The 24,437-nt window shown below is 41.8% G+C and overlaps 1 protein-coding gene across 2 annotated transcripts in view; it reads right to left on the reverse strand.

The window, feature by feature from the left end:
• Nucleotides 1-18,499, reverse strand: part of LOC309369826 (cytochrome P450 2J2-like) — a 30,204-nt gene extending 11,705 nt beyond the window's left edge. Inside the window, exons 1-4 of one of the 2 annotated variants that reach the window (XM_081911169.1) lie at nucleotides 18,317-18,499; nucleotides 11,804-11,966; nucleotides 5,659-5,808; nucleotides 4,239-4,399 (exon numbers count right to left, since the gene is read on the reverse strand). In XM_081911169.1, coding sequence (XP_081767295.1) covers nucleotides 4,239-4,399; nucleotides 5,659-5,808; nucleotides 11,804-11,966; nucleotides 18,317-18,484 — 642 coding nt within the window. In that variant the 5' untranslated portion in view covers nucleotides 18,485-18,499. Of the gene's footprint in view, nucleotides 1-4,238; nucleotides 4,400-5,658; nucleotides 5,809-10,466; nucleotides 10,546-11,803; nucleotides 11,967-18,316 lie in introns of those variants that run through there. The other variant, XM_081911170.1, reaches the window with a different exon arrangement.
• Nucleotides 18,500-24,437: the final 5,938 nt, after the last annotated feature.

A 24,437-nucleotide genomic window follows, 5' to 3' on the forward strand; every position in this document is an offset into this window, starting at 1 on the left:
ACCTTTGTTGGCAAGGTGATGTCTCTACTTCTCAAGAGGCTGTCTAGGCCTGTCATTGCCCTTCTCCCAAGAAGCAGGCGTCTTTTAATTTCGTGGCTGCTGTCACCATCTGCAGTGATCATTGAGCCCAAGAAAGTGAAATCTCTCACTACCTCCATTTCTTCCCCTTCTATTTGCCAGGAGGTGATGGGACCAGTGGCCATGATCTTCGTTTTTTTGATGTTGAGCTTCAGACCATATTTTGCGCTCTCCTCTTTCACCCTCATTAAAAGGTTCTTTAATTCCTCCTCACTTTCTGCCATCAAGGTTGTGTCATCTGCATATCTGAGGTTGTTGATATTTCTTCCGGCAATCTTAATTCCGGCTAGGGATTCATCCAGCCCAGCCTTTCGCATGATGAATTCTGCATATAAGTTAAATAAGCAGGGAGACAAAATACAGCCTTGTCGTACTCCTTTCCCAATTTTGAACCAATCAGTTGTTCCATATCCAGTTCTAACTGTAGCTTCTTGTCCCACATAGAGATTTCTCAGGAGACAGATGAGGTGATCTGGCACTCCCATTTCTTTAAGAACTTGCCATAGTTTGCCGTGGTCGACACAGTCAAAGGCTTTTGCATAGTCAATGAAGCAGAAGTAGATGTCTTTCTGGAACTCTCTAGCTTTCTCCATAATCCAGCGCATGTTTGCAATTTGGTCTCTGGTTCCTCTGCCTCTTCTAAATCCAGCTTGCACTTCTGGGAGTTCTCGGTCCACATACTGCTTGAGCCTTCCTTGTAGAATTTTAAGCATAACCTTGCTAGCGTGCGAAATGAGTGCAATTGTGCGGTAGTTGGAGCATTCTTTGGCACTGCCCTTCTTTGGGATTGGGATGTAGACTGATCTTCTCCAATCTTCTGGCCACTGCTGAGTTTTCCAAACTTGCTGGCATATTGAGTGTAGCACCTTAACAGCATCATCTTTTAAAATTTTAAATAGTTCAGCTGGAATACCATCACTTCCACTGGCCTTGTTATTTGCAGTGCTTTCTAAGGCCCATTTGACTTCACTTTCCAGGATGTCTGGCTCAAGGTCAGCAACCACACTACCTGGGGTATACGGGACATCCATTTCTTTCTGGTATAATTCCTCTGTGTATTCTTGCCACCTCTTCTTGATGTCTTCTGCTTCTGTTAGGTCCTTTCCACTTTTGTCCTTTATTATGGAAATCTTTGTACGAAATGTTCCTTTCATATCTCCAATTTTCTTGAACAGATCTCTGGTTCTTCCCATTCTATTGCTTTCCTCTATTTCTTTGCATTGCTCGTTTAAGAAGGTCTTCTTGTCTCTCCTTGCTATTCTTTGGAAATCTGCATTCAATTTCCTGTATCTTTCACTATCTCCCTCGCATTTTGCTTGCCTTCTCTCCCCCGCTATTTGTAAGGCCTCGTTGGACAGCCACTTTGCTTTCTTGCATTTGCTTTTCATTGGGATGGTTTTAGTTGCTGCTTCCTGTATAATGTTGCGAGCCTCCATCCATAGTTCTTCAGGCACTCTGTCCAGCAAATCTAAATCCTTAAACCTGTTCCTCACTTCCACTGTGTATTCATAAGGGATTTGACTTAGATTGTATCTTACCGGCCCAGTGGTTTTTCCTACTTTCTTCAGTTTAAGCTTGAATTTTGCTATAAGAAGCTGATGATCTGAGCCACAGTCAGCTCCAGGTCTTGTTTTTGCTGACTGTATAGAGCTTCTCCATCTTTGGCTGCAGAGAATATAATCAATCTGATTTCGATGCTGCCCATCTGGTGATGTCCATGTGTAGAGTCGTCTCTTGTGTTGTTGGAAAAGCGTGTTTGTGATGACCAGCTTGTTCTCTTGACAGAACTCTATTAGCCTTTGCCCTGCTTCGTTTTGATCTCCAAGACCAAACTTGCCAGTTGTTCCTTTTATCTCTTGACTCCCTACTTTAGCATTCCAATCCCCTATGATGAGAAGAACATCCTTCTTTGGTGTCACTTCTATAAGGTGTTGTAAGTCTTCATAGAATCGGTCAATTTCAGTTTCTTCAGCGCCAGTAGTTGGTGCATAAACTTGGATTACTGTGATGTTAAAAGGTCTGCCTTGGATTCGTATCGAGATCATTCTATCATTTTTGAGATTGCATCCCAGTACAGCCTTTGCCACTCTTTTGTTGACTATGAGGGCCACTCCATTTCTTTTACGGGTTTCTTGCCCACAGTAGTAGATATGATGGTCATCCGAACTGAATTCACCCATTCCCGTCCATTTTAGTTCACTGATGCCCAGGATGTCAATATTTATTCTTGCCATCTCATTTTTTACCACCTCCAACTTACCCAGGTTCATGGTTCTTACATTCCAGGTTCCTATGCAATATTTTTCTTTACAGCATTGGACTTTCCTTTCGCTTCCAGGCATATCCGCAACTGAGCGTCCTTTCGGCTTTGGCCCAGCCGCTTCATCAGCTCTGGATCTACTTGTACTTGCCCTCCGCTCTTCCCCAGTAGCATGTTGGACGCCTTCCGACCTGAGGGGCTCATCTTCCAGCGTCATAACTTTTATATGCCTGTTGTCTTTGTCCATGGAGTTTTCTTGGCAGGGATACTGGAGTGGCTTGCCGGTTCCTCCTCCAGGTGGATCACGTTTGGTCAAAACTCTCCACTATGACCTGTTCATCTTGGGTGCCCTGCTCGGCATAGTTCATAGCTTCTCTGAGTTCTTCAAGCCCCTTCGCCACGGCAAGGCAGTGATCCATGAAGGGGGCAGATGCTTAAGATGCTATAATAACATTCAAACCTGCAATTTGCAACTTTGCAAAAATGTGTATTTTAGGCAAAATTGCATACAAATGTGTGCATTAGGAGAAATTAGCACCAAAATGCTGATGAAATTTCATGAGAATTTTTTTTAAAAAAAATATATATCAGAAATTGATGTAGAAATGTGGAGAACCAAATTTAAGACAGGAAAAATGAGAAACTAAGAGAAACTGAAATTGTCAGGTCCACCCCACCCCCCAGGTCAAAAGGGTTTAGCTGAGGTCATATAGAAGGGGGCTGCTTTCCTTAGCAGTGCATGGAATGTTTGAGTTGCAGACCTCTGTTTCATTTTTTAAAAATCCAGCAAAGGGGCCACACAAGGCGCCATAATGACTGCCACTGCTAAGTTGCAGCTCCCCCGCTTGCAATACAAATCAGGAGATTGATTTGCCCCTCCCCCTTGGGAAAATCAATGCACCTCTGTTGGGTTTAGAGTTGAACTCTTCAACAGTTATGGTAGCACTATTCAAACATGGGCATTTATGGCTCTCCTGAAACTTACTAGTGATGTTCCCAAAATTTAGGTAAAGGTAAAGGGACCCTTGACCATTAGGTCCAGTCGTGGCCGACTCTGGGGTTGTGGCTTTATTGGCGGAGGGAGCCGGCGTACAGCTTCCGGGTCATGTGGCCGGAAATTTAGAGATGCATGAACTCCAAAATTTAGAGATGCATAAATATTTATGGCACAAAGGTTCAAATACTGCCATTGTATATTCCAGGCAGACAACCCTCACACCCCCAGCAAAATGTAGCCATGTGGAGTTTATGGATCTAGCAAGCCAGCCATGCTGTCCTTGCATTTCCAAATTATATCACCAACATGCCCTGGTCTGTGGTCTGTGTATGCTCAATGCTCATTTGGATGTTTGGCAAGTAAATGTGCCATAGTAGGTCCCTGCCCCCAATAATATTTTGTGTTTCTTAAAACTTGAAGATAGCCCGGGATCTTAAATTGGTCCAAAATATGGCTGCCAAGACATATGCTCATCAATCAAGTCCTATAAGCCTTGATATACAGTGAGCAAAGAATAGACACATTTATTTTTCCATAATGACAATAAAATTGTAGAATTCTCTTCTTGAGAAGATTATTTTGTTCACTGCAGTTTACTTAAGGTGGGCTCTAGACAACTTGTTCCGAAAGGTTATTGTTCCATTTTTATCCATTTTTTTCTCCAAAGAGTCCCTTGTGGTTGGACATAGTCTCCTTATTCTTTCTTTCAATTTTTATAATAATCTTGAGAAATTATTTATGCTATGAGATCATAAATGGCCCTTATCTCAGATTAGATTTAAACCTGAACTCAGTTTTCCAACACCCTAACCTCTATTGTAATGGATTCCAGAATGCTGATTAGGGGATTTAAGGCGCTTGGGAGACCTGTCAGGCTCAGTAGGAATGAAAATGACAACTCACAAAATGAACAAAGCTACATAGATATTTTAGGAGAAAATTCATGGCTTCTATCAGCTTCTGGAACCTTTTATCTTCAAGAGCAAACAGGTGCCCAAAAGCCACAGCACATATCACGTTGGAGGCTGAATTAGTGATGGGCACGGAGGGGTCAAGTGGTTGACCTGCAAAATAAAGTTATACTAATGTGAGTTCAGCCGCTCCTGTTCATACGGAGAATGGTATTTTATGGTGGACAAGAGAAACTGCTGGGATATCCAGCTATTTGTTTATTAACATCAATTAATTAATTGATTGGTTGGTTGGTTTATATACCACCCTTCATCACAAGATTCTAGGGTGTTTCACAGAGTAAAAATACAAGATAAAAACCTAGGTAAATAGTTAAAACAAAATAACAAAACATTCCATAAGCACATTTAAAAGGCTGTAGAATATTAATCAGCCAAACACCTGTTTGAAGAGGAACATTTTTTCCTGGCACTTAAAGATATATAATGATAGCGTTCCTGTCAGGGTTTCAGGGAGAGAAGAGCAGATGGGGGAGGAGACAGAGAGCGAGGGGGAAGAATCCCAGAGAGATGAGGAGGAGGATGACGATGACCAAAGGTCGTCCATGAGTTTGTCCAGTGAGTCAGAAGACTCCCAGAAGGGAGCCCCCCTGGTCAGACCAAAGGGGGGCCAAGGGGGAAGCAGGGAGGAACAGGGGGGCGAAGGGAGAAGCCTCAGTAGGAGTAGGACACAGGAGCCAGCTTCTCAGCCGGAACGGAGTGAAGGGGGTGGAGTTACCAGGGTGTCAGAGGGAGCAGAGCGTGAAGGAGACAGGGGGAGAAGATCGGAGCAGGACGCTCAGCCGGAAGGGGTGGAGAGTAGCACCGGGAGCAGTGTAGCGGTCGAGAGAAAGGTCAGAAGCAACGTACGCGCGCCAAGTTCAAATGTAGAGGCGCGCGGAAGTGAGGAGAGCCCTGGGGAGGAGCCCGGCCCCAAAGCGAGAAGGAGGGGGGCGGAGGCGTCAGAGGATTCAGCCTCGGGCGAGTCCCGGCGAGGGGGAACCCAGGGGGGCAGAAAGACCCTGCGGAAAAGGAAGGAGAGGAAGAGGTGGTCCAGCACTAGGCTCTTAAATTGGTGCCGAGGCGGGACAGATTCAGAGGGTACTTCAGCGATCTAACGGTACAGACGTAGAGTCACAAAGATGGAATGTAAACGCAACCATGATCTTCAATAAAGACTTTCTGTAAATAAACCGGATTGGAATTGGGTCTCTTGTGAGCTGGGACCAGACGGGTGGCTCTGACAGTTCCATTTAAGGCTCATTAGGAATCAAACAAAACATATCACATTCCTTTCCAAAATGTACAGAGGTTATACACAAAGGTTTCTTCAGACTTATGCCAACCCAGCACCATCACCTATCATCACATACCCTTTGAACGTGCAAAGACTTCCACGAGCTGATGGGCTTCCTCTTCTATCTGGTGCTCCATGCCTTTCCTCCCCAGTCCTAGCTTCCGCATAGTAACAATACCAAACCGTCTCTGTTGCCTCCAGGTGTGTCCATTTGATAATATAATGCCTATGCAAAACCAGTGACAATAGTGGAAGAAGGGAGAACTTTAGATAATCCCGAGGAAGTTAAAAAGGAGTTCATAACCAATTATAGACCAATATCATTACTTAATAATGACTACAAGATTTATGCACAAATATTGGCAACAAGATTAAAAGATTAAAAGTTTTGCAGGATTGTTTAAACAAAGAGCAGGCAGGGTTCTTGCCAGGCAGAAAAATGAGTGATAATATAAGAACAGTGATTGATATGATCGAGTATTTAGACATGAAACTGAATAAGAAGGTAGCCTTTGTATTTGTGGATGCGGAAAAGGCGTTTGATAAAGTTTCATGGGAATTGCTAAAAATAATATTAGACCGGATGGACATGGGAGACCAAATTACAAGAGGGTTAAAAGCAATCTATGAACAACAAGAAGCAAATATAATAATAATAATGACATGACTGATTATTTTAAGAAGGGCACCAGAGAAGGGTGCCCGCTCTCACCATTATTATTCATTTTGGTTTTGGAAATACTAAATCAAGAAATCAGACTAGACCAAGAAATAAATGGAATATCCTTAGGGGAGAAAACATATAAAATAAGGGCATTTGCTGATGATTTAGTGTTAATGATGGAAAGCCCAAAGGAAAGCATAGCAAAGGCTCTAGAAAAAATGGAAAACTTCAGAAAGATTTCAGGCTTTGCTTTGAATAAAGAAAAAAAGAAACTAATCGTAAAAAACATGGGAGACCAAGAGAAAAAGGAACTGGTAGAAAAATTTGGATTATAAATTTTAATTTTTTTTAAAAAAATGTGAAATATTTAGGAATTCAAATAACAATGAAAAATATAAATTTGTTTGAAGATAATTATAAAAAAAATGGGAAGAAATAAAAAGAGAAATGCAAATTTGGACAAGATTGAATTTAACACTCTGGGGTAGAATTTCGGCTATTAAAATGAATATCTTACCAAAATTCCTGTGGCTTTTTCAAATGATTCCCATAATAGGTAAAGATGATTGTTTTTAAAAATGGAAAACGGATCTAACAAAATTTATAAGGCACATAAATTATTAACTGACATAAAAGAGCGAGGTGGCTTTGGACTCCCAGACCTGAGAATATACTATGATGTGGCATGCTTTAGTTGGATCAGAGACTGGATTGCATTAGATAATAATGACATTTTAGACTTGGAGGGATGGAACAACAGATACAGTTGGTATGCCTATCTAATTTACAACAAAGTGGCGGTGCATAAAGACTTTATAAGTCATGTAATTAGAAATTCATTATATAAGGTTTGGGTGAGACATAGAATGTTGTTAGAACCGAAAACCCCATGGTGGGTTTCACTGTTAGAAGTAATATCCGTTAAAAAGAAAAATACGATAGGAAGATTGGCGACATACCAGCAGCTCCTAAAGGAGGAACAGGGCCAATTAAAATTAAGACGATATGAAGAGGTGACCCAATACTGAACCACATGGTTACAATATCATCAAATTGCTCAAATATTTAATCAGGATAAAGCAATAGGATTTGAAAAAGAAGAATCAAAATTACAAAAAGTATTATTACAAAACTCAAAAAAGAGTATATCCAAAATGTATAATTTATTATTAGAATGGTAGTTAAAGGATGAAGAAGTAAAAGAAGTTATGACTAAATGGGCATGCGATATAGGTTACGCAATTCGGCTAGACCAAAGGGAGAAATTATGGAAATGTGATATTAAATTTACGGCATGTTACACAATCAGAGAAAATTTGATGAAAATGGTATACCAATGGTACTTAACTCCAGTAAAATTGGCTAAAATTTACAAATTAAAATCAAATACCTGTTGGAGATGCAAGAAAGAAATAGGAACAATGTTTCACATGTAGTGGGAATGCCGGCCTATTAAACAATTTTGGAATGAAACATATGAAGAACTCAAAAATATCTTTTAGTAAAAAACGGGAGGCATTCCTTTTAGGTATAATCACAAATGATATTCCTAACAATCAAAGGTAAGTATTCCTTTATGCAACGACAGCTGCCAGGATGCTTATAGCAAAAAATTCAAAAGGGAGAAAAATTCCATCAATGAAAGAATGGCAAATTAAATTTTGTGAATATATAAATCTGGCAAGACTCACAGCATTCACAGGGGGAAAATCGGACTAGAAATTATTAAAATAATGGGGATGTGCTAACGAGTATATGAAAAAAACATTGTTCTGGAGTTAACATATCGGCATGTAATGAATGATGCTTTGCAGGGTTAAAGAAAAAGAAAAATGGTGTAAAAAGTATAAAGATAGAAGTAATCTACATTAGGCACAGCAATTTAGAAAGAGTAAAACTTTTGAGGTCTTAGAACAAAGGAAGGAAGTCAATATGTGTATACATATGTAATGACTAGATTAGAATGAAGATATGGTTTTATTTGTAGATGTGTGCTTTTTTTCTTTTTTTCTCTTTTTCTTTTCTTTTGTGTGCTTTTTTCTTGTTTGTATAGTTTCATTTTGGATTCAATGTTTGTAATTTTTGTTGTAATTTTGCATTGAAAATAAAATTTATTTTAAAAAAAGAAAAACCAGTGACAAATTATTGCTCTCAGAAATTAGTGTTGAAAATTAAGTTCCTAGCCCAGAACTGAAGTTCATGCCTTTGCATGTAAGATCTGCTTAGTCTCTGTAATGCAAAGAATTACTAGTTGATTCTGACTCCGTCTCAATTTAATGCATGAATATCTCTACAATATAGACCAGCATTGCTTACTTTACACAATTCCCACCAGAACATCACTTTCCATTGCCTTTCATCATTTAGAAGTTCATCATTGGTTCACCCCCAAGTTTTAGCTGTCTCAATTTGTGTGCTAGTCTGATTGTTTCAGAAGTTCCTCCACTTTGCAGTACCAGCAAAAAGTGAGATCTCTAGACGTCTCTATCAATTTTGACTCTTGTGGGGAAAACTAGTACCTAATATGCTGGTAATTTCGTATCATGCTGTAAGTACCGTATCACATGAGCTTTCTCACAACTTTAAACTCCAGCAGACACCCCCCACAGTTTTTAAGGATATAATTTAACTGTTGTGTAATGTTGACAAGTTTCCATCTTTCCCTGGAAGGAAAAAAATTCACTTCTCATTTGGGAGACGAATGGGTGCCAAGTGTTGCAGAGTTCTCTTGCTCCTAGTCACCCTGACCTGACAGGTCAGTTTCTTGGCCAAAGCAATAGACCACACCTGAGCATACCATGAGTCTATTGACAGCCCTGTTGTATAGTGCCAACATTCAGCCTTTTCTAAGCAAACATTTACCAGCAAATATGTCAGCATCTCCCAATGAGATAAATTTGATTTGATTCACCTATTATTCCTATCATGGCTATCAAAGGAGTTGGATGTGATAATCAAACAGAAATCTGATTGTCTCAGAAGTTCCCGCACTAATGTGTCAGAAAAAGCGAGATCTCTGGAAAGCACTTCAAAATTTGACTTTTGTAGGGAAAACTGGTATCTGATACACTGGTAATTGTGGGCCCAGCCAGAGTGCCACCCACTTCTGGGTCAATGTCTACATGTAATATATGATTAATAACTCAGACAAACAACGATCTGGATTAAAAATGCCCACAACTTTTTTGATTACAGATGTAACGTTTTTGATTACTTTTTTGATTACAGATGTAATCTGTAATCCATGCCATTTAACATTAACAATGTTAAAGCAGCAACATGAAAAGCAGAAAACATTTTAAAACCCAAAAATGACCTGAAAAATAAGAAAGGTTAACGACAAGGGAGGCGGGGAGAGTTTTGCTCCTTCTCTGACTGTGCTTAGGCAGGATGGCGCTGCCAGCTTTTCTGCCTCGCCTCGCTAGCTGTGAGGCCACAGCCAATGCCATTTCAGCCAGCGAGGCGCATCCCCCCAAAAGAGGCCACTAAGTGGCCAATTTGAAGTGCAGCAGCTGGTGGGAACTTGAGCCAGCTGCTCAAGGAGGCCAGTGAGAATTCCCCCAAGCAGCTGACCGGCCATGTGCACTCCATCCTCACTGCCCAGGGATGGCAACCGAGTGAGAGAGGGCACAACAGCCGCCCACCTGCAGGAAGAGCTAAGTGACAGGGATGCATTTTGGCTTTTGGATGGGGTCTGGCAGGCTTCTGCTGCGCACCACTGGACTCCCGTGGATAGCTCTCCGTCAGTTCCCTGTAGCAGAGTCGTCGCAGCGTAGAAACTGTTGCTATGTGTGTGTAATAAATCAGACTGCATGCAACCGTTCTTGCTTAACTCCAACAGTCTTTAATCGTGTAGAAAAACATCTCATAAATCACCCCTGCGAGAGAGCGCACATCTTGCTGCCTCGCTGCAAAAGCGAAAGGAAAAAAAGCACACAGAGAAACACTCCCCTCTGTGAATATAGCCACACCTCAGAATGTGAGACGTCACTCAGAACTGTTTAACCCTGTAAGTTCTGATTCTCTTCACATGCATATGGTTGCTCAGGAGTAAACAGCCAGGACGCTGACCTGCCTTTTTACAGGTTTTATTAGGTGCATGGGCCGCATGACCCCAGAAGCTGTACGCCGGCTTCCTTGGCCAATAAAGCGAGATGAGCGTCGCAACCGCAGAATTGGTCACAACTGGACCTAATGGTCAGGGGTCCCTTTACCTTTACCTTTATATACAGTGCAGAAGCCCAAAGTTCATGTCTGCCTCAGTCACTAGCAGATTCCGAGAGTGGGTTCTTCCTGTCCCCTCCCCAGCTTAAGAACCTCCACACCCCCAGTTTCCTCCTCCTTTCCTTACGTTTGACTCCCTTGCGAAAACTAGGCGATGGAAGCTGCATGTCTGTTTCCCTATCAGCCTGCCTGGCAGTGGTTGGTGCTAGGGCTTCAGAAACCTCTGTGAGCCTTTGCCTCACTTCCCCCCTCCTTTCCTCCTCCGTTTCGCCGGAGGCTTCGCTCTCACCAGTCTCTGACGAGGTGTTACTACTCAGCAAAGTCGGAGGCTCCCTGTACGTTTCTGCCTCCCTCCCCGCTTTCGATGGCAGTCCCCTGACACTAAGCAACGAATTTCTGCAATGAACACTGAACTTGAAGGTATCACTTGAGCTTTCATAGAATGTTAAACACCAGCAGTAAACTTCAGTCAAAAACCCATCTCAGCTAAGTTTTCCACACTGTTTTTAAGGATATAATTTCACTGGTGTGTGATGTCAATAAGTTATTTTTCTACTGGCCCAACCGGACTGGTGTTTTATTGAAGGTGTGTATTCTGCAACATATTCTGGACACAACAAAAGCCAGTTGGGCAGTTCCCTCATCCTGGCAAAGGGACTGAGAGTGAATTGGGTTCCAAACTGGCACCAACACTGCCTCCATCTCCAAGGGCACAGAGATGCCATTTATGAACTAACCTTACAAGTCCAACATGCTCAGAGGAGTGCTGTCTTGCTCCCCAACCTTGGAACTCTGCTCACTTACTGCAATAAAAGCTGTGTGGGATGTTAGAGCAACATCTTAGCTAGCACTTAGCCATGTGTCTTTACCTCTTATATACCTGCTACACCTTGTAACCTGTGCCTTGGCAATGCATCAGTCTGATGTAGGCATCAAAGCCTTGGGTAGAAAGAGCTAGGAATTCAAGTTCTTCATCCAGCACTGAGATCCAGGCCAGTAAATGCATTAAAATGGCAACAGGTAACAAACTTCTGCCTGCCGCTGACTTTTACCACAGTGCACTGCAATTGCTACTTCCAGAGAGCACTTGCTAGAGGTGTTGGGTTGTATCTAACAATGTTAGAGCAGACCCACTGAAATTAATAAACCTACATTGGTCATTCCAATTAATTTCCGTGGGTGTACTTTGAATAGAACTGCTATTGTCTACAACCCATTTCCTGTTGAGTGCAACATTAATAGAGAAGCTCTGTTGTTCTGTTTTTCCAGACAGCCCTTTAAATGTTTTCCCTGGGGAAAATACCAGTGGAAATTCTCACATTTCACTACTTACCCTTTCCTTTTCCTACAGTCATAAGGAAAGGAGTACGTGGTCGGTCTTCAAAATATTCAGAGTGGTCAATGAGCGCTTCTTTCACTGCTTCGAATCCAGACAGTATTATGAAGGGTTGATATCCTGCCCAAAGGGTGTAAATGTTTCCATATTGCTTTGCCATCTACCATTTGGGTCAAAAGAGAGGAGAAGATTGTTAAAGGAAGAAGATACTGATTTGAACCTAAAACATGAGCTTCATCCTTCGTCCATGGGTTTAGCCAGGATTTTTGTTAGGGTGGAAGGCCTTTTGTTAGTGGAGGCAGAACCTCAGTTAGCTATGTATTTTTTATTGATTTTTATTGATTTAGGGGGGCAGTATGAGCTCCTTTGACAGTGGAGTGGTCTCCCTTGGGAGGTTGTGGACTCTCCTTCCTTGGAGGATTTTAAGCAGAAGTTGGATGGTCATCTGTCATGGATGATCTAGTTGAGATTCCTGCATTCCTGCAGAGGGTTGAAATAGATGACCCTTGGGATCCCGTCCAACTCTACAGTTCTTTGATTTTATAGTCTGCCTCTCTCTAATGGATCTGGTCTGATAACTTGGAGCTAAATGGTACCTTTGGGGATACCAGAACTGAGCCCAGGGACCACATATTGCACAGAAAGAAAGGCAAGACTGCACTCCTGACCATTGCATTTGAAGACACTAATTCATTTCCTACTGTATGCACATTTAAATTTGACCCTTAACTTCTGAAAATGCTGAAGTGGGAAAAGGAAAATGTCTGAAGAGGAACAGGCATAGGCTGGGCTAGAGCACTGATGCAGGTTTCTGACCCAGTGGGTCACAGCAGGAAAATTGCCACCATACAAATATATGGGTAAGAAATTAAGATATGCTCCCCCAAATGCATGTTTGGGTTAGAAATTATTAGCAATTTCAGATGTTTTAAAAGTTAATACATTCATATCTGACGATGTAGAAGAAGAAGAAGAGTTTGGATTTGATATCCCACCTTTCACTCCCTTTAAGGAGTCTCAAAGCAGCTAACATTCTCCTTTCCCTTCCTCCCCCACAACAAACACTCTGTGAGGTGAGTGGGGCTGAGAGACTTCAAAGAAGTGTGACTGGCCCAAGGTCACCCAGCAGCTGCATGTGGAGGAGCGGAGACGCGAACCCGGTTCCCCAGATTACGAGACTACGGCTCTTAGCCACAACATCACACTGGCTCTCACTACAATGTAGTAATGTAGTAATTTTGTATTTTTTTAAAGAGCTTCCTCTAGAAAAAAATGACTTATAAATGTATTCAATAAACAATAAAATAAAGTATGGATTGACAAAGAGTGAATTCTTCTGGAGGAGGCAATAGAAAAGTCCCTGTTCTGTTTGTCTCTTGTCTACACGTGAGCTGTAGCTCCCCTTGGCTTTACTAACATGAGTTTACAAGCTTCCCCTTCACTGCCAAGAGAATTTGGTCCCATTAATCAGTCAGAAGGGGAGTGCTACACAGTGTTCTAGGTCATGTTGCAACATACACTAGAGAAGAAGGAACACAGGTTCCAGAGCAGGCTTCCTCAACCTTGGCCCTCCAGATGTTTTTGGCCTACAACTCTCATGATCCCTAGCTAGCAGGACCAGTGGTCAGGGATGATGGGAATTGTAGTCTTAAAATATCTGAAGGCAATAGAAGCTGCTAAGAATGTAAAATGGTGCTGGAAGCAAGTCATTAACACATCAATGGCAACCATTTCCAGGGCAGGAGTTTACAATATATGATGACACATGGAATAAATCTGCCCTTTTTGAGAAAAAGGTCTGGAGAACAGACCCTCCAAGTGTCCGTGTCCCTATTTTCCAGGGTCATCTAGGTTTCTGATTTGATCCCAGAATGTCCTGCTTTTCCTTAAAAGGTAAAGAGACCCCTGACCATTAGGTCCAGTCATGGCCGACTCTGGGGTTGCAGCGCTCATCTTGGTTTATTGGCCAAGGGAGTCATCGTACAGCTTCCGTGTCATGTGGCCAGCATGACTAAGCCGCTTCTAGCGAACCAGAGCAGCACACGGAAACGCCGTTTACCTTCCCGCCGGAGTGGTACCTATTTATCTACTTGCACTTTGATGTGCTTTCGAACTGCTAGGTTGGCAGGAGCAGGGACCGAGCAACTGGAGCTCACCCCATCATAGGGATTTGAACCGCTGACCTTCTGATTGGCAAGCCCTAGGCTCAGTGGTTTAGACCACAGCGCCACCCGCGTCCCGCTTTCCTTAGGATGTCCCTATTTTCATTGGAGAAATGTTGGAGGGTATGGAGTTATCCAACCCCCAAGTGGTCTGAAAGCAATCCTGCATAGGGAAGTTTTTTAAATGTTTAATGTTTGTGTGTGTGTGTCCATGTGTCCCATTAAGATGTGCGGGGTATAAATAGTAAAATAATCATCATGGAATGGGATGTCTCTATTTTCATCAATGGTGGAGGGTAAGGGAGAAGGGGGGCAAGCAGACAGAAGATATTTCATTTTGCAATGTGTTCAGGGAACAAGGAGGAGGAAATGGGTGGACTTGGCTGGTGGAGGCTGCACCAGAGACCAGGGGCCATGACTTACTGCTGCTTTCAACCCAAGCTACGAGAGAAGCACAGCTATACTCTTGCAGTGCATTGTTCTGCACTCCCCCCACTGAAGGCTTTAGGTGTAAATATGTGTAAAATAAACCATATTTCTTAAAGACACTAGTCGTCGCTGTGCCTCGGTTTTCCAATGGAAACTCAACCCTGGGTAAGCACATGGAACTCCCTGGAATCTTGCTATGCTACCGCTTGGCAGAGATTTGGGGTAGCATGAAATATATATACAGTGGTACCTCGGTTCCTGAACACCTCTGTTGTTGTACGTTTTGGTTCTCAAATGCCGAAGACCTGTAAGTAAATGCTTCTGTTTTCGAATGTTTTTCAGAACCTGGATGTGTGACATGGCTTCCGCTGAGTGCAAGAAGCTCTTGCAACCAATGGGAAGCTGCACCTCAGTTTTCAAACAGGCTTCCAGAACGGATTACCTAGAATCATAGAGTTGGAAGAGACCACAAGAGCCATCGAATCCAACCCCCTGCCAAGCAGGAAACACCATCAGAGCACTCCTGACATATGGTTGTCAAGCCTCTGCTTAAAGACCTCCAAAGAAGGAGACTCCTTGGCAGCAAATTCCACTGTCGAACAGCTCTTACTGTCAGGAAGTTCTTCCTAATGTTTAGGTGGAATCTTCTTTCTTGTAGTTTGGATCCATTGCTCCATGTCCTCTTCTCTGGAGCAGCAGAAAACAACCTTTCTCCCTCCTCTATGTGACATCCTTTTATATATTTGAACATGGCTATCATATCACCCCTTAACCTCCTCTTCTCCAGGTTAAACATGCCCAGCTCCCTTAGCCGTTCCTCATAAGGCATCGTTTCCAGGCCTTTGACCATTTTGGTTCCCCTCCTCTGGACACGTTCCAGTTTGTCAGTGTCCTTCTTGAACTGTGGTGTCCAGAACTGGACACAGTACACCAGGTGAGGTCTGACCAGAGCAGAATACAGTGGCACTATTACTTCCCTTGATCTAGATGCTATACTCCTATTGATGCAGCCCAGAATTGCATTGGCTTTTTTAGCTGCCGCGTCACACTGTTGGCTCATGTCAAGTTTGTGGTCAACCAAGACTCCTAGATCCTTTTCACATGTACTGCTCTCAAGCCAGGTGTCACCCATCTTGTATTTGTGCCTCTCATTTTTTTTTTTTGCCCAAGTGCAATACTTTACATTTCTCCCTGTTAAAATTCATCTTGTTTGTTTTGGCCCAGTTCTTTAATCTGTCAAGGTCGTTTTGAAGTGTGATCCTGTCCTCTGGGGTGTTAGCCACACCTGTGTGTGTGTACCACGAGGGACCACTCTGTGTGTGTGTCCAATATTTTCCCAATATTACCACAGTTTTGCCAATTATACAGATTCCATTAATATTAAAATAATTCCAGTTAATTCCAAATGTATACAATTTAATCAAAGTGGTTTTTTGATCAATGTTTTTGTCCAGTTATTTTATTGCTGTGGTTCATATTTCTTATTAACATCTAATTACATTTCGGTTGGTATAATCATTAAGATAACAGCTGCATTTTCAGCGATTACTATTTGTGTTAATACCTTATCTTACTTTCCATAGTAATTCAAACGAGGTGCTCTAAATTATATTCCCTTTCTCTGCTTGCGTCAGTCTGAATACATCCAATTACAAAGTCCTTGGCGTTTGTCTGCTGTCCAGTTCTTGAAATTCCTCCTACTGCTGTTGTCTGTCAGCATAGCTGGGGTGGGGCTATAATCCTGGAGAATTCTCAAAAAAATTTATTAGCTCCCTCCCATCGTGCTCTCATCTTGCTCAGTGTTTCTGGACAATCTCATACTCCAACAGTCCACTCTTTCTCACTACTCATTCAACATCTAGAAAATTTCCACAGCCCAACAAAGAGGGATCCAGCTACCACTGCAGGGATCTTGGAGTACTTTCATTAAATTAATCACCATCAAAGTCTCCATGCCTCCCTTATCCATGACCCCAAATTCCTTTCATCTTTAGAGCTGCATTTTGGCCAAAGTCCACTTAAGCTGTGTCTCTTCTCTGTTGTTTTTAAGGAGGGTAAGGAAAGTATACACTCTAATTTCCCAAAATAATCCATTCCAGCATTAGAGCTCTCCCCTCATCTTTTTAAACCACACACAGCTAACTGTTCTTTTAATCACACGTTTTATTCCATACTGCAATCCAACCTCATTTTGTATCTTTAAAATTTTGCATTTGGAGAGAGTTGCTGAATCATTAATAAAGAAACTCAAAGTAAACAAGAAACCAGACACTCCCCTCTCCACCATCCACCGCCCACACCAAATAAAATCTTTCCTCGTTCCAAACCTCAGATCAATGCAGCTGGGTAATTCCACAGTTCTGGTGACAACCCACCCACCCTCTTCTTAAAAACCCCGAAGGAAGGAGAGTCCATCACCTTCCTAGGGAGTCCATTTCACTGTCCAAGACATTGGAAAATTCTAAACCATCAGACTTCCGCTTGAGACGCCATGGAAAATGGCTGAAAATTCCATTGCTCCAGTTCTCATGGGGTAATTAGAGGCTGAGATGGGAGTAATCAGCCTCCCAAAATCTTCATGGGGGTACAGGAAGACACAGTCTCATCCGCAGATGCCCAACAAACCAGCCCCAAATTCAGAAGGAAGGAGGGGCTGGGGGCACTGGATAAAAAGCCCCCGAGTGAGTCTGGCTCTCCTGGACGCTATCTCTGTGAGTGAATCAAGTTCCATTTCTTAAGATGAAAAATTGGATTTAAGTTTTGGACATGCTTTGAGCGAGGAGGGAAGAATTACTCTGCTAATTAAGCCAGCCACTGAAGTGCCAAAAGAGACTGAGTGAAAGAAGGACTAACATCTAAGTTGGTATGTTGGAATGGAACGAAAAGGGGGGGGGAGAGCCTCTCTTATTAATGTACTTTGCTTTATTATATTATTTGGCCAAAAAAAACCCAAAAAACCCAACAACCCCAGAAGAACTGTTTACATTAACTATAACAAGCGAGATTGGAAAGTTTTGTATTTGTGTACATAATATGGCTCTAAAATTATAAACTGTTTGGAAATAATAATACTATATAATTAAGGCTTTTGATCTTTGATTTGCTTGGAAGAGGATAAAAGATTCTCCAAGGTGTGGACATCAGACAGAAGCAGAATCTCATTAGCCACTGGAGAGATGTTAAAATCTTTGGACAGTTTCCTAGAATCTATGTGGGAGCTGTGTTGCACTTTTATTTTGGAAACCCGCCATGATTGGAAGTCAACTGCAGGATTACAAATAGCCATAGAGGGAGGTGAGCTTTTAATATGTCATTATATTTGTGTTTATGGTTTGATTTGGTAAATCTCCCCTGGAAAGGCTAATATTTGATGCAATCGGTCTGGGAAAAGCAGACGCTTAGACCTGATTTTATTGGAACTGAGTGAAGATGGTGGCTGCCAGCAGTGAAAAGACCTTTGGATTGATTTGGCAGAAACACCAGCATGTGAGGAAATGCTACGAACTTACAGAGGGGAATCATAGATATAAAATCCACACAGAAACACATCATTGTTTGTTTTAACTCGCTTGTGGGAACAATTCAGAGGCTGTGAAAGAATGAAGGTCAACAACAGAAAGAATTAGAGGAACCATCGGAAATGACTATGAAAAGCTGTAGAAGTATGAGATGATCAGAACCCTCAGAACTTGAAGCATGGGAATTCCTTTTAAAAATATATAATTTGGCAGAATATTCAGACTATTTGATATGTATATGTATAATCTGGAATATTTAATGTGGTTTGATTGGATTGTTAAAGTGAAAAACTTAATAAAAATGAATTTAAAAAGGAAAATTCTAAACCATCATAATGGCTGGGGGAAACAAACAAAACAACTGTTAATATTACATTAAGTTATTGCTAAGAAATACATACCTGGCTGAAAGTATCTTCACGAAACTTTACCCCAGTCCTCCACATGCTTCCAATGAGAGGAAGCTGGAGAGGTCCTGGGGGATAGTGCCTATTTGACCAGAGCTGTATCAGGAAGTCCAGAATCAGAAGAGCCACCATGAGAGCAATAAAAAATGCCCATATCTCCATCCTTGCTATCTCTTTCTCCTTAATTCTTCCTAGGATGTCTGATGAGGTTCACTTCTCTTTCTCTAAGGGCTTCTTCCTTTCTGCAGGGACCTCAGCACTGCACTGGGGAACATTTATAATTGATAGGTTGGGAAGTGGCTAGCTTGTTTGGTTTTGTCGAGGAGGGTTAGGATGAAAAGTACTGCTTGTTCAAGATTTTGGGCTTGTCCACTCTGGAGTAATAATAATAATAATAATAAATTTTATTTATATCCCGCCCTCCCCAGCCGAAGCCGGGCTTAGAGCGGCTAACAACAGTAAAACGATAAAACATTCTAAAATCATTACATTATAAAATTAATTCCAATCAAATTAATGGCAACCATTGGGCTAGAGGTTCTGTGAGGATTGCCAAAGGAGGGGGTCCCCTGAAAAAAGCCCTGCTTTTCTATTTCATAGAATCATGGGAGTTAACAATTACCTAAAGGTATAGAATGAAATCAAAAGAAAAATGGAAGTATGGGGGAGGATGAATTTGACATTGTGGGGAAGAATTTCGATGATAAAAATGAATGTATTGCCAAGAACGTTGTTTTTGTTCCAATCAATACCTGGAGTCAGAGGAGTAGTTCACATCAAACAATGGCAGAAGGATATTTCAAAATTTATCTGGCAAGGGAAAAAAACCCAGAATTAAATATAAATTATTAACAGATGTAAAATGAGTCTCCTTGCTGGACATGAAATTACACCATGAGGTGTCCTGTCTCTGCTGGCTACAGGAATGGATATTATTAAATAATACAGAAGTATTAGATTTGGAAGGACATGATAATAGATACGGTTGGCATGCTTATTTATGGTATGCCAAGGTTATGGTACACAAGGGATTCCAGAAACGCATCATAAGAAAATTGATTTACCAAGTATGGGAAAAGTATAAAAGTCTGTTAAGAGGCCAAGACAGCATGGTGGCTTTACCCACTTGAAGCAATATGTGTGAAAAAAATTAACATGAAAGGAGAGTGGGTAATCGATAAAGATCTGTTAACAGTCAGAAAATCAATTAAAGGTTAAATATTATAATGATATAAATCATCGGTTGACAGATTGGTTACAATACCACCAGTTAATTGACATATTTAGAGGAGATAAACAAAGTGGGCTTTGGGAGAGAACTCTCAAGGTTCAAAAAAGAATTACTGGGAAATAATGATAAACTGTTATTGAGAATGTATAAGTTCCTATTGGAATGAGAGATGAATGATGAAGAAGTGAAGGCATTTATGATTCATTGGGCAAACGATATAGATTATAATATACCACTAAATTTATGGGAGAAGTTGTGGAAAGAAGATCTAAAATTTACAGCTTGTAGTGCTTTAAAATAAAATTATATGAAAGTGATGTACCGTTGGTATTTATCTCCAGTAAAGTTAACAAAAATGTATAAGAATTTATCTAACGTATGCTGGAAGTGCAAAGATAAAGTGGGTACATTTTATGATATGTGGTGGTTGCGCAAAATAGTAACAGGTTTCTGGGAAATGATTTATAATGAAGTGAAGAAAATGTTTAAGATAACTTTTGTTAAAAAACCAGAGGCCTTTTTATTAGAAATAACAGGTGAAGACATACCAAGAAATGTTAAAAGACTATTTATGCATGCAACTACAGTCATATCTTGGGTTACAGATGCTACAGGTTGCGTTTTTTTCGGGTTATGGACCGCTGAAACCCAGAAGTACCAGAACAGGTTACTTCTGGGTTTCGGCGGTTGTGCATGTGCAGAAGCGCTAAATCGCGCTTTGCGCTTGCGCAGAAGCGCCGAATCGCAAGCCACGCAAAGCACCGCTGCGGGTTGCAAACATTGCGGGTTGCAAACGTGCATTCTGCATGGATCACGTTTGCAACCCGAGCGTCCACTGTACAGCCGCCAGGATGCTACTTACTCATAAATGGAAAGAAGAGAAAGTACCAATGAAGGAGGAATAGATAACTAAGATAATAGACTATGCTGAAATGGCAAATATGACAGTGAAAATCTGGGACCAAGATGAAAAATAAGTTTATACAAGAGTAGATTAAATTTATAGAATATCTTAAGGTCCACTGTAAAGACTTAAAACATTAGCAGGATTGATATAGTATCTATGAATTAATGTGAATTAGGATTATCAATGTACTTCTAACTGAATGCAAAACTAAAAATGTGTAAGGTAGCAAGGGGGAATTGGAAACCGGGGGGTGGGGGGAAGTTTAGAAGGGATAAATAAGTAATTAATTTGGATTTTAAATTGTTAAATTATTGAAAATAAAATGGGGGGAGAGAATCATGGGAGTCTGTTCTACTGCTGAACAGCTCTTACTGTCAGAAAGTATTTCCAAATGTTTAGTCAGAATCTCCTTTCTTGCAACTGGAAGCCATTGGTTCGATGCTTACTCTACATAGCAGTAGAAAACAAGCATGTTCCCTCCTCCAGGTGACAGCCCTTAAGATATTTGAAGATGGCTATCATATCTCCTTTCAGTCTCCTCTGTTCCAGGCTAACCATACCCAGCTCCTTCAAGTGCTCCTCATAAACCTTAGTTTGCAGATCCTTGATCATCCTGGTTGCCATCCTCTGCACACGTTCCAGCTTGTCAACATCCTTCTTAAACTGTGGTGCTCAGGATTGGACACGGTCGCTCACAGCAGGAGCACCACCACCATACAAATAGGTAAAGGTAAAGGACGCTTGGACGGTTAAGTCTAGCCAAAGGTGACTATGGGGTGTGGCACTTATCTTGCTTCAGGCGAGCTGGTGTTTGTCTGCAGACAGCTTTCTGGGTTATGTGGCCATCATGATTAAACTGCTTCTGGTGCAATGGAACACCGTGATGGAAGCCAGAGCGCACGGAAACACCATTTACCTTCAGGGGCGCCGACTTATAAAAAATATTGGGGGGGGGCCCATACCGACTTATAAAAAATATTAGGGGGGCCCAAGACCTCCAAACCACTGCTGCTGGGGGAACGAAAGGGGCGAGCCCCGGGCTGCCCCGACCTTAAGTGAACCTGTGAGGGCCCGCCCTTTGCGGCAGCCGATTGGCTGCCGCTGTGGGCCGTGAATATTAATGAGCTAGGGGGAATCCCCGCTTCTCGCGGGGCTGACGCCAGCCCCGCGAGATTGTTGATGGGTCGAGAGCCCGCAACCCCACCCCCTCTCTAGATCGGGAGTGGCTTTGTTTTAACTCATTACTGAATGTATTTTAAAAGGTAACTATCGTCAAACAAGGAAAATAAAACATAATTTTCTTAAATTATTGGGGGGGCAGAGCCCCCCCAAACGAATTTTTGAGGGGGCTCGGGCCCCCTCAGGCCCCATGGAGTCGGCGCCTATGTTTACCTTCCCACCACAGTGGTACCTATTTATCTACTTGCACTGGTGTGATTTCGAACTGCTAGGTTGGCAGAAGCTGGGACAGAGCAACGGGAGCTCACCCCATCATGTGGATTAGAGCTGCTGATTAGAACCTTCCAATCTGCAAGTCCAAGAGGTTTGGCGGTTTAGACCACAGCGCTACCCGCATCCCGATCAGGAATGAAATATGTTGTGTGGAGGCACTATGGACTATTTGAAGACTACATCCTATATTACAGCTAAGGAATGGAAGAAAATGAAGTTCAAAACAGCCATTCACCTCACTTCCACTATCCTTTCCTTCAATGGAAGAAGTCTGAGTAAAATGGAGGTAGAGGGACACTGATATGACTGATTAAGAGCCCCTCTAGCTGACATAGTTCCAGAGAGTTCCAGCGGTAAAAATAATAATGGTGTAATAAAGGAGTTCTAGGTGTAAAAATAACAAACAAAACCTTTTTCAAATGCAGAAGAAAAGTCATCCCCCCCAATCATTTTCTGAGGTTATATTTTCTGAGAATCCTCTGGAAAAATAATCTCTCAAAGGACCTGTTTAAGGCATTTTACCATTGTACTGTTGAGAGTGTATTAACTTATGGTCTCTGTGTGTGGTTTGGGAGCTGCAAGGCCAGGGAGAAAACAATGGTGCCCAGGGTTGTCAAGACTGCGGAGAGAATAATTGGGTGCATTCTTCCCACCTTGGATCAAATCTATGCTTCTAGGTTCCATAAGAAAGCTGCAGATATAGCCAGGATAGTGCGCACCCCGGAAATGATCTCTTTCAGCTTCGGCCTTATGGAAGAAGGTACAGAGTTATAAAGACTAGGACTAGCTGCCTGAGAAACAGTTTCTATCCAAATGCAGTTTGGGTTTTAAAAGCAGTGTAAGGTAGTCTCTCTGGGAGCATATTGTATTTAATTATGAGGTATCAGAGTTTTTAGGGGGCTAACCAGGCTGGGATAGCAGGTTTGTTGGTTTTTGAATGTGTGATTTTTTCAGTTTCATTGTTCTGTATGGGACAATGACAATAAAGATTATCGTATCATATCAGCAATCATAGTCACAATCAGAATTATATTGTTTCCTCACTTGAACTTAATGAAAAGGCACAAGTCACACACATATGTTATAGACACAAGTCCCTGTGCCAGAGATCAATGAGGGTTTTATTGGCATAGCTAGATACGTCAGTCAGGCAATTATGAGTACAGGTTAGACTTATGGAAGTAACAAAAGATTACACTTATGGTTACATGTACACCTAAGATTACACTAAGGTTACCTCTACCCACGTGACCTACCACTAGCACTAACACTGGTAAGTTTTTATCACTTGTATCGCTGGTTTTATCATTTGTATAGATTTCATTTTACAATATCCTTATTATATTTGTTCACTTGCTTCATTTTAAACATTTTGATGGCAAGTTGCCTTGTGATGGCTTGCAAACCTTTCTGCAAAAACTCTACTTTATCAAGCTTGTGGATCAGATGATAGGAAGTCCAAGAGCTGGGTGCAGTCAGCATACTAAAGCCACCACTTCCTAGATACTCTAGATGACTATGTCCAATGGCTTCAGGTAGGTATGAATTAGCATGGCAGATAGCCCTGTTCCTTTTTGAACAGTCCTATATCATCATCATCATCATCATCATCAAAGCCTCTTTCAAACACAGAATAAAAGATCTTCTGATTCTGCACTTCCTGAAACAGCTATGGTCAAATATGCAGTACCCTCCAGGACCTCTTCAGCTTTCTCTCATTGGAGGCATGCAGCAGACTGGGTTGAAGGTTCATGAAGATACTTTCATTAAGGTACTTATTTCTCAGTTTAATTGTTCTCAGTCAATTGTTTTATCTATTTTCCACAGCCATTATTATGTTTAAGCTTAAACAGTAGCATGGGTTAAAATGGTAAATCAACAAAATCAACTCTGATGTAACCCATAGATTTATAAATGTGGCTGAAGAAGTACATTTTTGTCTGGTGCCAAGAAGTATATAATAAAGGCACTAACCAAACCGCCCTGTGGAGAGCATTTCACATTCTCGTGTTGCCTCTTCCACAAGGAATCCAGAAGGTGGCACCTTCCTGAATTCTTGTGGAGGAGGCACGCTAAGAAGGGCTTCAGAAAATGATCTCAGAGTTTAGATACGTGCATATGGAGACAGGCGGTCCTTGAGGCATTGCAGTCCTGAGCTGTTCTGGAGCTTGTGTTCCTTCTGTTTGAGTGCTTGCAACATTTATATTGCAACATGGCCTTGAATGCTGTATACCTCTTCCCTCCCAACAGATTTATGGGCACCAAGTTCCCTTGGCAGTGAAAATGGAGATCATAATCTCTTCCCAGGACAAGGGAGGGGAGCTTCCAGCTCACTTGTTGTTGTTTAGTCATTTAGTTGTGTCCGACTCTTCATGATCCCATGGACCAGAGCACACCAGGCACTCCTGTTTTCCACTGCCTCCCGCAGTTTGGTCAAACTCATGTTTGTAGCTTTGAGAACACTGTCCAACCATCTCGTCCTCTGTCATCCCCTTCTCCTTGTGCCCTCCATCTTTCCCAACATC

The sequence above is a fragment of the Podarcis melisellensis genome, assembly GCF_964234715.1.
Source record: "Podarcis melisellensis genome assembly, chromosome: 5".
Lineage (NCBI taxonomy): Eukaryota > Metazoa > Chordata > Lepidosauria > Squamata > Lacertidae > Podarcis > Podarcis melisellensis.